The sequence below is a fragment of the Scomber scombrus genome, chromosome 20, assembly GCF_963691925.1.
Source record: "Scomber scombrus chromosome 20, fScoSco1.1, whole genome shotgun sequence".
Classification (NCBI taxonomy): domain Eukaryota; kingdom Metazoa; phylum Chordata; class Actinopteri; order Scombriformes; family Scombridae; genus Scomber; species Scomber scombrus.
In genome coordinates, this window is record NC_084989.1 from 12,662,213 (window position 1) to 12,678,692 (window position 16,480).

The following is a 16,480-nucleotide window of genomic DNA, read 5'->3' on the forward strand; positions in this document are numbered from 1 at the left end:
TGCCTTTCTATTTTGCCATCTGACGTTTTGATGGGGAGATGTGAGCATGGGGGGCCGGGGGGGGGGGGGGGGGGGACAGTCACAGCGGGAGCATGCTCGAGTGTTTGGAGCGTTTTCTGGGGTTCACACCACTCTTGCAACAGGAAACTGGGCACGACCGTTGCCAGCAGCAGTCAGTGCTAGCACGGTCACTAGCCAGTCTTACTCTGTTAAGCCAAGCATCACCGCAGTTTTCTCGAGCGCCGTCTATTGTTACCCAGGATACACTGCATTGAAACACTCCCCGTGCATGGTACAGTTTTAACATTTTGTTTTTGTTTGTTTGTTTTATTGTAGTTTATCTTTGTTCATTGTTGTTCTCTGAATGTCGGTTACCTGCAGTCATACACTTGGAGTTGAAAAAGACACATTTCCTCTCTTCTCAGAATGAGTAAATAAATTAGTTTTCCCTTCTATTTTTGAACTATTACTCATTTCTAACAATTGAGTTGTAATTTGACATTACACGTTCATGTTACTGAAAGTGCAATATGTTTTATTTTTTCAAAAAGAAAGCTTATATTATATTTTGCCAAATTGTACCATAGTAACAAATCTTATGTTCCACTTATTTTGTCAAATTCTCATAATTTGAATTGACTGGAATGAAAAAGAGTGTTGTTTAAAAGCTGGTATTGTATTTAAGAGGGAGGTTCATACTTTAAAAGCCAGCTATCTCTGTGAGAGTGAAGTAACAAATGTCTTATGTTATTTATTAAATCAGAAGTAAAATTATCTCATTGTTTTGCAACACATGCCTAGACCATTTTGCTTGAATTCCTTCATTGTAGTCTCTTCTTTTGTTGTTTCAATATACAACTAAGATGCAATGACGCAGTTCACACAGCTGCTTCTGTAGGCCCAAGAGTGCTTGCATGCCTATGCGACTGGATCTAAACAGTCTTGTGGACAGTGGGAGTCGGTGTTGAGTTTTTTCAGGTTGAGTCCATGGGGAATGTGGCACCAGGGGAAAAGGAGAGATGCCTTTAAAAAGTCTTTAACAGTACTACTGTTTACCTCAGAAAAAGATGAGGAAGGGGTTGGGAGGGAAAGAGATGCCATCCTTGTCTTAATTTTGTCGTGTGTGTGTGTGTGTGGGGGGGGGGGGGGGGGGGGGGATACTCTGACTGTTGTCATCACCTGAATCATGCTTTCAACTTGCCTCATTGTAGCTGTTTGTAGCTGTTGGCATGAGTTTCTTTGATTTTAAAAGTGGTTATTTATATGGTTGACTTTTACTGTCATCTCTAGGAATTATTTATTCATTGTACAACTGATGATATATGTGTTTGTGAACATTGGTCATCATAAAAAGGGCTTTAATATGGCTAGATTTTCATTGCTGCAATTCAGTTTTGAAGTTCAACTTAACTATACAATATTGTCTGTAATAAAATGTGCAGCAGGTTATTTGGGGAATGATTCAGCCTCTTAAATGTTTGCAAACCGCCCATATAACTACTGGAAAGCTAACTACTGAAATGTATTCAAAACTGACAATAAAAGCAGAGCAAGAAACAATGTGATGCAGTCATCTGCTGTCAGACTGAACAACATAAAAATATGACTCTTCACCTTTTCTTTATTACGCCCTCGTTTTTTGTTTTATCTGTCTTCACAGGGTGCATGGTGAAGACTGGAATTTAGGAGGGTTTAACAGAACAGCCTGTTTATGGGATATTTTTTGAAAAGCAACATTGCATGTTGGAGACATTTATATACAGATTATTATATACTATTTGTAAGGATTTTTACAGAGCACAATCCAGAATCTGGTATGAGTTGGTATTTTTCTAACAATTTGCACACCTGTATTTTGACAATGAATATAACTTGTTTGTAATCAGTAATGTAATGCACATATGATAATGTTTGACAGTGGAGACAAAATGCTTTATTTCTAATTGGTTGTACTGTATGTACCATTTGGGGATGTGGAAGGCAGATGTACTTGTTTGAGTATTTTAAGAAATAACGCGGAACTGCGGGAGACTTTTGATATCTCAAGGTTCATGTTACCCCACTGATTTCTGCAAAGTCTTTGGAGATGAAGTTATGTGTATAACAATAAAGATGTTATGCCTTGTTAAACAAGATTTTTCTGTCTTATGAAATCTTTGATACCCTAACACCAATACACATCATAACTTTCAACTGTGTTTTTTCCCCCAACAAACCAAATAAATCTCTCACTAAAATCAGGACTGTGGTGTAAACATTAACAATGCAAAATAAATCACAATACAGCACACTGTACAGACTTGATGAATGCAAGGATTTGTTTTAAATTCCAGTCTCATGTTCACTTCCATGTATCTCCAAAATTTATAATCTCATCTGTGTGTAGTCTCCTAGCATGATGGCCTCATGGTGACCCTCCCATAATGAGATCCTGGGGGAGAAGACTAGGCATGAAATCAAAGTCTCCTTGTCAGGGTCTCACATTAGTGGTGCGAGTGCAGGCAGGTGCCCCCAGTTTGTCTCGGGTCATTTTGTACTGTTTCCACTGCTGATCAGCCTTGGATTAGTGTAGTGTTACACCAGAAGCGGCACCTGCCTGGAATCAGCAACACTATGTCATGCACTTGCTGTGCACTGTGTCCTGACGCCAGCAGACACTGTAAGACCTACAGTTTTGACAGCTGTTATATAGTGTTAATGCTGGTTTTCCCCTTAGCTGTATTTTTGAATTCTTAACTCTCTCATATTGTTTATCATAAGTGCACATGACAAATGCATATGACATATATTTGTTTACTTTCTCTTACACTTGTAAAAAAAAATATCAGGTGTAGTTATTGGCACAGACAGTTATAGCATCATAGACTCACTAAATGACTCAGACTGTTTACCTTTGAAAGGAATATTCTAAAGAGTGCATAATCTTGGTACTTAAAAACCCCTATGTAAAGCTCAACTTTTCAGTAATAGTATAGAATATCTCTGTTACTATTCTGATATGGCACAGCAAGCTGGACAAGATTTGATAGCACAAGCAGTCCTGGACAAATATAAACCAAAACCTCATAAGTGTATCCTACCTTCATAGAGGCCATTTTAAACAGATTACAGTGACAGCTATGATCCTGAAAAAGTGGGAGGATTTACAATAATTTTGTTCATATTGAACAAAAGTGGATGTAGCATGTACAAACAATACCCTCCATGCAAATTCTCTGCAGCTTCACACTTGCAATCCAATCATTTTACCAGCCACTTCATATCTTTTCTTGAGTTTTAAGCGCTTCCAAAGCTAGCTCATAGAAAAAGTTTGGATGCAATGATAACATATTTAGCAACCAGTGAAACTGAATACTATGTTATAGTAATACAGTGTTATAGTAATATTACTAGATTATGTTATAAATACTGAGCTTAAGGTTACATTCAAGGGCCAGAAATACTCTGATCCTTGAGAGATCAATAGAGATAATAGATCTGTTAGTAAAACTTTATTTTAATCCACTTGTGTAGCATTTATAAGCAATATGTAAACAGATTATATAACACTATAAAGTTGTTGTTGTTGTGTATAAGTCTTCTGTCTTCTGTCTACAAAACAACAATGAATGATTTGTACATATGTTTAAATGGTTAATACATGCTTTCTAACACACTGTACTGTAATATTTGTTAACATGTGTAATCATACGCATTGTGTATGATTACAGTTATGCTTTACTGTGCATTAGTTACGGATGCGTCATGGGAGGAGTTGTAGTTGTTGACAATTACATAAATACACACTTGCAATACAATACAAATTCTTATCTTTACTTACTGATTTATTAAGTGTTTATGTAGTGCTTGTGAATGCTAAATAGGGAAGGGTTGAAATAAACTGTTACTGATTTGGTGCATCTTGTGAGTTTATTGCTTTTATTATGAATAAATAAACTGAGATTTCAAGAATATTTCAAGAATTTTTCATGTGTGTTGGGATTAGTTTAAGCATGAAGTCAAACCTAAAGTTTGTAGTATATCCACTTAAATGAAAGCAAGAGTGTATATATTTAACTTCTCTCCAAGACCAACCCTCCACCTACTGACTAAAATGCGACTTGGTTGTGCTTCTAAAATTGGATTAAGGCTTGTAAGCAGGGAGGGTATATCAGTGGCCAGCATTTTTCAAAACTGCTGCTAAGACATCAGTATTAAGCAGATCCCCTTTCCATGCCGTGCATAGCTAGCTTAGCTTAGCATCACTTCATCTGTTATAACTACACAAACAAACCTTAATTATAAAACCATAAAGCTATCACTCTGTCATCTAAAGTAAACTAATATCCATGTCTTATTTAAACAACCAGCACATATGCTTTTGGGTCTTTGTTCTCACATGTTTTTTATGGACAAGCCCATGGATGACAGGAAAATAAACACAATTCACTTGTATGTAATTTAAGCACAATACTTCTCATGTCCTGATTATCTACTTTTTAAAAACTATTTTTATCATAGGGGTCTGTAGGGTGAATCATTACAGTTCAAACATGCAAGACCTCAACACAGCACATTAGCCTCAAGCTATTGAAAGTAAATGGTTGTCACATCGTCTTATATGCCTGTTATGCATTTTGAAGCGTTCATCATGTGGAGGGTTTTATATCTACGGGGGGAATAAACTTGTTTTGTGGAAACAAGCATGTAAAGCAAGAATATTTTGAGAGGGACTTTGAATAATTTCCTACCCCTCATCCTCTGCTTGTGAACAAATTATGAGCAAACCATTAGTTACATTAGTTGGTGACTTTGAATCATCATTGTGTTGCAGGGTGCACTGCTAATGACTGGATCATAATAATGATGACTCAGTGACTCAGAGTACATTGTGCTACTACTTTAACTGCGGCTACTTTTAAAAACATTTCATAATACAGAAGCCCCTGTTATTCAATGGTTTTTCAAGTTTATTTGATAAACCACTCTGCTACCTGTGCATCTATCAAAAAACGACATGATTAAGACTAAACTATTGTATTAGTGAGCAAATAAAACCCCCAAAAGGGCATCCCACATTTGGAGCACATTTGTACGGCTTATGTAAAGACCATGGAGATGTCTTTTATCTCAGTGATATCAACCAACAGTTTGTTATAAGATTCCTGTTGAATTTAATGAATTAACAATTTGCCAGACATTATGTCTAACCAAGAATCGCCGCACACAACAGCTGTGTGTGTTGTGTGAGTTAGTGTTCAAACTATTACCAAATGATACAGGTTACCATATTTTGATAGGGATACACTACTTTAATGAAATAAAGTTATACATACTAAATATATATACAACAATTATTTAGCCTTTCAATCAATGAGACGCATGGGTTTCTGATGCTCCTCTCCAGCTCCAGAAAGAAGCTTCATGAGATTAAGACCAACATGGGAATTGCAGGGCACTGTAACTCGCTGCAGGCAAAAGGGACAGTACCCTCAAATTCATTGTGACAAGCCTTTCCTTCTTTTCAGAGAAGAAATGCCCAAAGACATTCCTCCCCCATCTTTCCCTATCATGATTAAAATTCTGACCTGGTTTTATTCAGGGCTCCTTTAACAAAGCCATTGTGCTGTTCACAAATGACTCTGTGTATTGACATTTGACCGACTCTGTCAAAATTAAACTTGTGGTATTAAGAGGTGGAAAATTATATCTGCTGTCCAAGTCATTGTGACGCATACTGAACCCACTCTTATATAATATTTTATCTTTTATAATGATGAGAAAGAAAAGAAAAAGTTTAAACCACATATTTGTACCAGGTAAACATGTCTGTTTATGCACATGTTCTGGTTTATAAGACAAACCACACTCAAAGTGGCACATTTGACTGTCTAAAAGAGGTCAGACAAACATTTAATGAGCATAAAGGCAGACAAGTTCCTTCTCTACCAAGTTAACTGTGTCCCACCATTCCCAGAATGGGATGTGTGTGCGTGTGTGTATGTGCAAGAAAGTGTGATCTGAGAAAGCATAAGAGTTGACGTGTTAAAGGGATGGATGATGTCACTTGGCATGACATGAGTGTTTGCAGGTATTGTGTGTGAATCTCTGTGTGTGTATGTGTGTGTGTTAAAGAAGCTCTGTTCTAAGGGCCCACAGCAGCCTCCCTAAAATAGAGCTGAGAGCAGCTGCAGTGGGGTGGGTCGTATCAGAGGGACATCAAAGCTGCTGCCGCCACCCGCCCGCTCTGATCATAAGCACTAATGGTGTAATGGGGGACTGGAAGGTCAGTGATTGTTTTTGGTTGTGTGTGTGTGTGTGTGTGTGTGTGTGTGTGTGTGTGTGTGTGTGTGTGTGTGTGTGTGTGTGTGTGTGTGTGTGTGTGTGTGTGTGTGTGTGTGTGCCGGGGGGGGGGGGGGGAGAGTCTGTCATGTCAGAGTCAACAGACAGGACACTACTCGAACTTTCTGGAACTCACACTGACAGCATAGCTAAACCTGGTATTACTGTAAGACAAATACCAAGTCAGGTGTCACCTCTGCAGAAGTCACCACAGACATATGTGGTAGCAATAAGCACAGCCAAGTAAAGAAAACTGCCCTGGACAATCTGGAGGAACCTTTGTTCCACTTCTGCGGCAGTTGTGGACCTTATATCTTAGTGTGAAAGGATATCAGTATGGGGAATTTACAGGCACGTTCAGTGTTCCACTCTTAGTGTCACAGCTCAGATAACTCTGCGTCCATTTGGAGGACTCAGATTTCAACAGTCATCACTTTTCTGCACGAAAGTACTCCAGGCAGGATCAGGGTAAAGTCACATTCTGACCCTGACCATGACAATCCCCCCACTTTTGACTGTCTCTAATCCCTGACCAACAACCCTTTACCCATTCAAACAGACTTTGTGAGCTCTAAAGTGTTTTTTTTTTTTAATCACTAGTTATAGTTGTGAATCTACTTAGAATTTTTAATAGAATTTTTTGTGTGTGTTTTTCATAGATCTGCAAGATAATAACATTTTTCAAACAGGTGAATACTGAGATTAGAGTAAACGTTTTGTAAACTGAATATTGTTGTGTCAGTAGGCAGAACTGATTAATTTCAACTGACTGGACTTTGGAAAGTGTGTGCTAATGCAGAGCACATGCCTTTTCTGTCTCTTATTCTTCCTTGAATCCAGATTTATGGGCCTGCAAGATGTCTCTGTCGTATTCGTAGGCACCTGCTCTCCCTCATCACAGAGGAGACAATCAAAAGCAGTACTCTAAAACACAGGCGCCCCCTATAGGTAAACAGCACAATCTCATCTCCTCAAGGATGGCCTGTACACTAGTGTAAATCTGGCAAGTCATCTAAGCTCTTTTTTCAAATTAAAAATGTATATTATTATTTACACTCTCTTATCGGAACTTATTATCTGGTGACACATACTTATTTTGGACAGCAGAAGTGTAAATGTTCATTATCCAGAAATAGCATCTTTTTTATTATGACTTGCACAAATAATTGCAAAATTCTATTATATAATTCTATTATATTCTATTATATATTATTTGTGCAAATACAATAAAAAAAGAAGAAGGCAAATAGTTTATTTCTCTAATCCAAGTACATTGTAAATATCCAGTCAAATTTTACAGGGCATACAATCTAAAACAGACCTCACTTTATGTTTTAACCTTATTATTATTTATCACCCGTTAGCAACATTTCATATCAATTCAATTTTCTAAAATTGGTTGGCCGGATCGGTTCTCTCTGCATTTGAAACTCTACGGAACACATTTTAAGGCGGACGGGTGCTCCTACAAATTGGTTCCGGATATCGACAGCCTACTGGCTACTATTAGCAGGAACGCAATCTCCACTCCACATTCACCTGAAAGAGTGGTAAGAAACACTGTTACGTTTCGATTACACGCTGGTTTATTAAGTGTGTGTTTGGAACTTTATACGGCAAGAGTTTTAAAAGACTGTACAACCGATTAAAGGAATGAAATCGTCCGTCTGTCGAGGTTTTAGCTTGTTAGCAGCATAATTTAGCCGACGCTAGCTAACGCCGACAGCTGCGAACTCGGTTAAAAATACTTTATTTAGTGAAAGAAATGACACATCCGTTATTTGACTTAAACTGGATTTGAGAACAATATTTATACTTGTCTATATTCTGGTTTATCTCAACAATAACCCTTCTGGTAATATCATGTTGTCAGCTATTTTATTAGATGTTTGTTAGAAATAAGATTAAAATGTTTAAGGCCTAGCTAACGGTAACCTTAATGTAAATGTGATTGTTTAACAAAACTGCATCATTACAGTGCCCAGCTTGAAATACGATGTATTTTAATGATCAGCATGTTATTGGCCTTATTAAGAGTGTTTTTGTACGTTTCTTCTCGTTAGGAACAGAAATATCCGGAACAGGATGGGTGAGTTATTAACTGACTTTTATTTTACATTTTCCCAGAATTAAATGTTGTTTGTTCGCCCAAATGTAAAAAAAGAAATGTATGTGAATGGATACCTTGAGGGTTTCTTACAGCACCAATATCTAATCGCCTTGCTGCTGTTATTACTGCCAGATGTGTGGCTTGTACCTGAGATAAGATTAATCTTTATTGATAACCCTTGGGAGCAATTGAAATTGACACAAGCAGTATAGTGCAATAAAAGTAGCAGCGTAAGAGTGAAAGTGATCAAATAAAATACTATACAGTAAATCATTTCTGTGTAAATAAATCTACAATAGATACATGTGCAATATGGAGAAGTTCCTGGGATTATAAACATGTGTGCTATGTTCCTGTGATTAACATAGTAAGGACAGCATCAGTCTTTTTTAGTAAGTCCTGTCTGAGCCTGTCAGATGTGTGTGTTGCTTCACAGATGGTGAAGAGAGAACCTATGGTGGCTGCGAAGGGCCAGATGCCATGTATGTGAAATTGATTTCATCAGATGGCCATGAATTCATTGTGAAAAGAGAACATGCCTTGACGTCTGGGACTATCAAAGCCATGCTGAGTGGGCCAGGTGAGGATTCAGACAATGACATTTAAAAAAAAATATGGTAGTTATGTTCTTAGAATTTATCATGTCCAGAAATGTGCATTAATTCTCAGCAAATTTAGTATTTATTGTTTTAAATTGTATTATATCCAGTGGACCTCTGATACTGCAGTCACATTTAATATTAAATATAATGTAGCACCTTTGACAATCTGGATTAGGTCATGGTGTTTTTTATTTAGACTTTTAGACAACAACCACTCTTTAATTGGTTTATGCATTATAAGACTTTACAAGACATTCCTCAGTACCAAGGTTGAATATGCCGGTATGGTTAAAGATGGGATTATACCAGCCTGGAGTGGTGGGAAGTTGCTTTTGATTGATTAGAAATATGAAAAATGTTAGAGGTTTACTCTTCCAAGAGTCCCAATGACGGACAAGTAACTAAACTAAGTATTGGTGCTTTCGGAGAGGTGTGTTTGAGGATGAGGGTGTCATGCTTTTTTTTAAATTATTGGTGCTGCTCTGATATGAATTTAATATAAGCTGTAGATACAACAATGATAGTTATTACCCTTCTAAAACTGTTCCGCAAGAAGGGCAGCCAGCAGACTGTATATCTCATGGAGTGGTGTAACCTGAGGCTATTTTACTGGCCTTTTAAAAGTAGCTAAAATATACTGGAATCTTTATTGGTGAAGGAGTGCACAGTCTGTAAAAATTACTGACCTATCCAATGGGCCAGATTACAACCAGAGCAGCTCTTCTGCTAATGTTAAGTATGAACCAGGTTTTATTTTGGTATAAATAGCTGTACTCATGTGTCAGCCTAGTTAACATATATGGTGTAGCATACAAGGTATAGCATACAAGGTATAGCATACAATAACTTTGCACCCATATTGTCACCCTATTAACAGCAGTACTGGCGTGTGTGTAGGGATTTGTATAGTCTACTGGTGAGGCTTTGCTTGCTCACTTGCTTGTGAAAGAGAGAGATTGAGTCTGCTGGACTTAAAATTAATTTGTTGTCCAGTTGGTGGCACTATGCTCCTTCTACATAATGATTTTGTTATCTGCTATTAAACATGCAAGGTACTATTAACATACTACTTAATGCATATCTGCCATGCTCTTGTTTCTTATTTTATGATGGGGGGGGGGGGGGCATCTTGCACAATATGTATAATAGCTGCTTAGTAAGTTAGGATATTCAAAGATCAAAGAGGTCTCATTAATTGTGAGTTCATAATTATATATGTTTCAGTTTGTTTTGTTTTTTATTACTAATGACACCCTCTGTAACCCACCCATGCAGGACAGTTCGCAGAGAATGAAACCAATGAAGTGAACTTTAGGGAGATTCCATCTCACGTCCTGTCCAAGGTCTGCATGTACTTCACCTACAAGGTCCGTTACACCAACAGTTCCACAGAAATACCTGAATTTCCCATAGCCCCGGAGATCGCACTGGAACTGCTCATGGCTGCAAACTTTTTGGATTGCTAAAGTTACAGAGATAATGTAGCAGCTTAAAATACTTTTAGATTGTTTTGACTATTTAACTTGTTTTGCTATGTACATCATATAAAACAAAAATGTGTATGCCACCAGAAGATGTTTCTTAATTTCTTTTCTTTTCTTTTTTTTTTGCACCTGTATTTCTCTCTAATTTTAGTATTAAAGGATTTCATTTTAATATAATGAATGAATATGGCACGCTAAATCAGAATGTGACAAATGTGTTCCCTTGCCCCAAAACTCTTTCCTCACCTCTCCATCATAATAAAGATCTGTTTGGTGAGCACTTTGATTCCAGTTGCTACTGTGTTTCCTGAGGAGTACGTCTGACTTTTAATACCACTTTCAAGAAGCACTTGCACTGTGCTTTATGTATTTTAGTGTAGTACAAGTAAAACAGTACAAAATATTTGACTACAAAAAGACTGTATACACTTAAATACATAACCCAGTGTTGTACATTATTGGTTAGACATAACAAGGGGTATGCTATTAGGGAAAGCTAGTAAATTTGTTTAATTAGTAAGGACAATAATTAAATAACTGGGGAAATAAAATTAAAATCCACAAGCTTGTACAGCGTGAGTAATGTATTGTTGTGGTCCTCATACAGTAGGGTCAAATTAGTGTAGGTCCTTCCAAACAAAATGCCAACTGTGGGATGAAAATTGATTAAAAGAGACTGATGGTAATTTAATTTAATAGAACATTTTCCTGGGAAGCGTACTCTGTTTGTGCACTGCTCCAGTGAACCACTGATATGTCCCCCAGCAAAGGGTGTTTCTGATTTTCCTGAATGATGATGGAGGCTTGTTTATGATGTGAGTAAATTATGACCCCATTAACAGCCAAATGTTTGGCTCAATAAGAGAGTGTAGGTTACATGTTCAAGTGGTTAAGTTATGGCTGTTTAGTATAAAATTTACAGTACGCAAAGTGCAAATGGGGTCATGATCCATCAAAGCTGGCATCATACTAAGTGCAAGATGGTTTGACATGATCTCATAATTATTAATAAATACATCTGTTGTAAACATTAGCAAATCTTCAGTGTGGTAACATATTGCAGCATAATGTACTAAAATGCTTAATGATAATGAGAAATATTAAAGTATTTGGAGCTGTTATCTGGCTTATTAAGTTACTCCTTGTGCCAACCATATCAGATTAGAGCTCACATCACCACCACAGTTCAACAATGGTTGGAAAGCGATTATTTTTTTCTGGGAAACTTTACAAGGTTTAATCAAATTTAAAGTTCAGTTTAATGAAATGTTCAAAACTTTGCTGACATTGATAAATGAATATGCCTACCGGGCTTTAAGCAATTTCCATTTGCATATAAAGAAGAAAAACAATTTGTCAGGTTTTAATATGATTTTTGGACATCAGAGCTGGGCCTTCCTTGTAGTTTTAATGAAACTGAGCTGTAGATAACAAAGCAACAGTGGTGGAATGTAACAACATTTACTTGAGTCTTTCCATTTTATGCTACTTTGTGTTTCTGCTTCACTACTTTCAGAGGGAAATATTGTATGTTTAACTCCACTACATTTATTTGCCACCTAGGTACAGTTAATTCTCAGATTAAGACTTTACATACAATGATATATTTTAATATTGTAGTTGTTGTGTAAATTGTGTTGTTTTTTGAATTGCTATGCACATTGAGCTTCATTAGTGTGTGAAAGTTGATATATGAATAAAGTATAGTATTGTTATCATTATTTTTAAAAATGGCACAATAATATGATGCATTACTTTCAATCTGCCAAACGTATCCAACATTGGCTCCACAGTGATCTACAGCATTTGTTACTGATAAAACAAACAATATAATATCCTAGAATAATATTACACTCTAAAAGAAGCCTGTCTGTTTTTACTTCCACCCAAACATGTGTTTTTCTTCTTGTTTCCTACAGTGTTTGAGCTTTGCTGTGAAGAATGATGTATGTGCAGTTTGACACTAGACAGCTGTTGTTACATTCATCTGCTGAAGGTTGAAACTTTTTCGGAACTCATTGAAAAAAACAGCACAGGTTTGATACAGACCTGAATCATGTGTCCAGCATTTCAACTATTGAGTTGAAAAATACTTCTTTTTTTTTTTTAATGAGGGAAACGAGTACATACAATTTTATTTTTAATGAGATAATTGAACTTTTATGGGGGGGCCTACTAGACACAAAATATTCAAAGTAGAGTGTTTTTATATATCCGGGTCAATGACGTATAAGGATTTTCAACAGGTCAATTTTAAAATAACTAAAATGGGAATATCTATTGCAGTAGTTCAAACATTAAGAATGTAAAGTACACATAAATTCATATTAAAATAGTAAATTAGGTGTTTTATGTGTTTTTTCATCTCAATGAATTAGAACTGACCTTAAAAAAAGTCATGTGGTGCGACCATGATCTATCTTAAAATAAATTTCCTTAACATGCTTAAATATTTTTTTACAAGTTTTGAGCAATATTAAGTGTTTAGAAACAAATTATTTGCATGTCTATTGAGTTTTTGTAAATAATAATCTCATATTTATGTTCTATAATGACACAGTTGACTTCTCAAATGTATGCAAGACTTATTTTTCCTGTAAATTGCTTAAAAATGATTTTAAGAATTAAAAAATACAATTCAGTTAAGCATACTGTATCAGTGATTAATATTACTGCCACAGAAAAGTGATATTTCACTCTGACTTTAATACAGTTATTGATATTATTGGTCGCACCACATGATGAATGGTTGCACTAAATGACATAAAGACCTCATAGGTCAATCTTAAAAATCTATTGAAAGAAATAAAAAAACAATGACTTTAATACAAAATAGAATTAAACCAGTGGTTTTATTACAATTTCACAGAATTTTAATAAACTCAAACATTTCATGAACATTTTTTAAAACATAAGTGCAGCACGCATTCATGGCTTTGTCATGAACAAACTTTTCATTTAACTTGACAATGGAATAAGTCAATTTTGATTATTGAATCATTTAGATCAGAAATATTTATTATCTAGTCATCATCAAGCTGACTTGATTTTATATACTGAACCTTTCCATACTGTTTTCTTCATTGGTAGCTGAGACAGAAATGCAAAGTCATGCCATAAATCTATGGTGTATAATCTATTTTACTTTGGACTATTGATATATTGTATCTGCAAAAGTATTGAGATACACCTCTTAATCATTGAATTCAGGTGTTTCATTTAGACCCATTGCCTCAGGTGTATAAAATCAAGCATCTAACCATGTAGTCTGCATTTACAAACATGTGTGAAAGAATGAGTTGCTCTGAAGAGTTCAATGAATTCAAGCCTGGTAAGTTAGTTTGTGAAATTTGTTCCCTGCTAGATATTTCACTGTCAACTGTAAACAGTATTATTGAAAAGTGGAAGTGTTTAAGAACAACAGCAACTCAGCCACGACTAGCGTCTAGTTCATCACAAAGATGGGGTTGAGATTATGAGCCAGGCCTTCTCATCCAACATCGATGTCTGATCTCAGCAATGCTCTATTCCCACAGCCACTCTCCATAATCTTGTGGAAAGCCTTCCAGAAGAGTGGAAGCAGTAATAGTTACAAAATTCCATTTTAATTCCTGTGGATTTAAAAAGGGATATCATGAATGCTCATGTAGGTGTAATGGACACATGGCCCGATACTTACTCTATACTCTATATAGTGTAGATGAACATGCATACAAAAATTACAATCCCTCCAGGTAATGAAAAACATACAAGAGTGATATGTACTTCATGGTGCTTTATTTTTGGCTTTCATTTTTAACAATTTTTACCTTTCTCTTCTCCTAGCAGGGTACACCGCTCTTGCTGTAGGCTCAGAATTAACACAGTGCCAATGGCAAGCAGTTTTTACCTTGCATGGGAGTGCGATCTGGTAAAATAGATTATAACAGTTAGAAATAAATAATGCATTACAAATAAATGAATAATTGCCAAAGTGACATTGCATTTTTCTCATGATATAAAAAACAAATTAAACATAAACTGTTGCTTCAGAAATCTTAGAAAAAATGACTCAAATTGCATACAAATATATTCCAAATAATACTAAAATAAAGGAATTAATTAAATAAATCATTGACTGAATATAAAAGTTTCTAATCTAGGACATATCTTTCATTGAAAACACTCTGCAATGGTCGCACCACATGATATTTGGTCGCACCAAATGATATTTGGTCGCACCAAATGATATTTGGTCGCACCAAATGATATTTTCAAGTTCAGTCAAAATTTACAGGCACATAATTGACCACCAAAATAAAACAAGCTAGCTTGCCACAAAAGGTCACTATGAAATTTATAATCAAAATATATATTTGTAGAAATAACGTAATATTTATTGTTTTCTTGAGGTCATACCACATGATATCCAAATATGGCAACTACATACCAGCCATTGAAAAGCTTAATTTTTTCCATATTTTAGAAAGAGTTACAAACCTGCTTGTTGCATCCATGGGTCCTTGGCAAACTAGTGTATGATGCAGCATCCTGCCCTGTTTCTTGATGGTCGCACCACATGATATTTCATAAAATCATCATCGTCAGACAAAGTTTGTTTTTATCTTATGATGGAAAAATAAATACAAATGGTTTGCAATGTTGTACAGTACTGTACAACAGTCTGGAAATCATGCCAAACAGGGCAGAAAATACATTTGAATAGATTTGGAGTAATTTCAAATAAGTTTTCATAACAGCAGTCATGGCCAGACGGTCGCACCACATGATATTTAATCACTTTAAATAACAGAAAAATTACTAATAACTTGTGGTTTTTGAAAACTTAAAGTGAGTACATATAAAGGAAAGCTACTACATATGTATGGGATTTTTTTATCCATTTAAACCTTTTTCAAACTGAATAAAATGCAGTCGGACTGAAAATGTAGGCGTCACGTCATTGACCCATCCACAAACATATCTGGAGGACATCCTTAAGTACCATTTTAAATTCAAGACTTACTTGTAATTTTTTTTACTTGTAATGGAGTTTTTTTTTTAAATTAATAAAGTATTTTATGTGTATTTTAACAATGGATCCACTTATACTAATACCATCACTGAGCAAAAATAAGAAATTGATTCATCATAAAACTGTGATAAGAGGTCTTATGATAAAAGGCATAATCCATGTATGCCTTAATTTAGGAAGAATGTATCATATGAGTAATGTTTATAATATTGCACATCAAGGTGAGTACCAATTAAGCCCATGCCAGACTTTTGACTTTTTTATATATAATATCTTTATTTTATATTCAAAAATCTACATGAACTAATGAATACATTTTCAAATGAGAGATAAATATTTCTTTTAAAAGGAAAGATCTCCCTTACACATCATGTCAGTATCCATGATAAACACCTGAACTTAGATTTTGGTGGGCTTAATGGGTACCCTGACAGTGTAGGTAAAAACAACATGTTTTTGATAAAGAGAAGTGATACATTCTTGCTTTCCCTGGTCATTAATATCACATATACTAGTCCCTAAACTGATTTTAGCATTTCTATCAAAGTATAGGCCTACCACAAGCTTCAATTCGACCAATTCAAGGCACATACAACTGACCAACCACCTTAACTAATCATACTCCTAACAGGGTGCTAAAGAGTCTGTATCTCCTGGTGCACGTTGCCTGTTTTAATGGTTAATGTCCTGTGTGAGTGTGACTTCAACGGATTTAACATAATCGTTTATTTATTTATTTTTTATTAAAATTAGTTGTAGAGATGCCAAAATAGACGGCACAAAAAGAGTAACAAGGAGGGGGGGTGGGGGGGGGGGGGAGAGAGAGAGAGAGAGAGAGGTTGGCTTTGAGGGAGCACGTCGTTGGATTGTTTTCTTCTGTCAAAAACAACTCTTGTCATGTGACCTGCTGACGTTCCCTCCTCCACTGTGCGCTGGTGCAGGGGGGGGT

General features: G+C 35.9%; 1 protein-coding gene across 1 annotated transcript; it reads left to right on the plus strand.

Annotated features, from left to right (window-relative positions):
- Positions 1-7,779: 7,779 nt before the first annotated feature.
- Positions 7,780-10,803, plus strand: eloca (elongin C paralog a). Its single transcript, XM_062441172.1, has 4 exons — positions 7,780-7,871; positions 8,385-8,410; positions 8,868-9,011; positions 10,309-10,803. The coding sequence occupies exons 2-4, from the start codon at positions 8,407-8,409 to the stop codon at positions 10,497-10,499; spliced, it is 339 nt and encodes a 112-aa protein (XP_062297156.1). The 5' UTR covers positions 7,780-7,871; positions 8,385-8,406; the 3' UTR covers positions 10,500-10,803.
- The last annotated feature ends 5,677 nt before the right edge of the window (positions 10,804-16,480 follow it).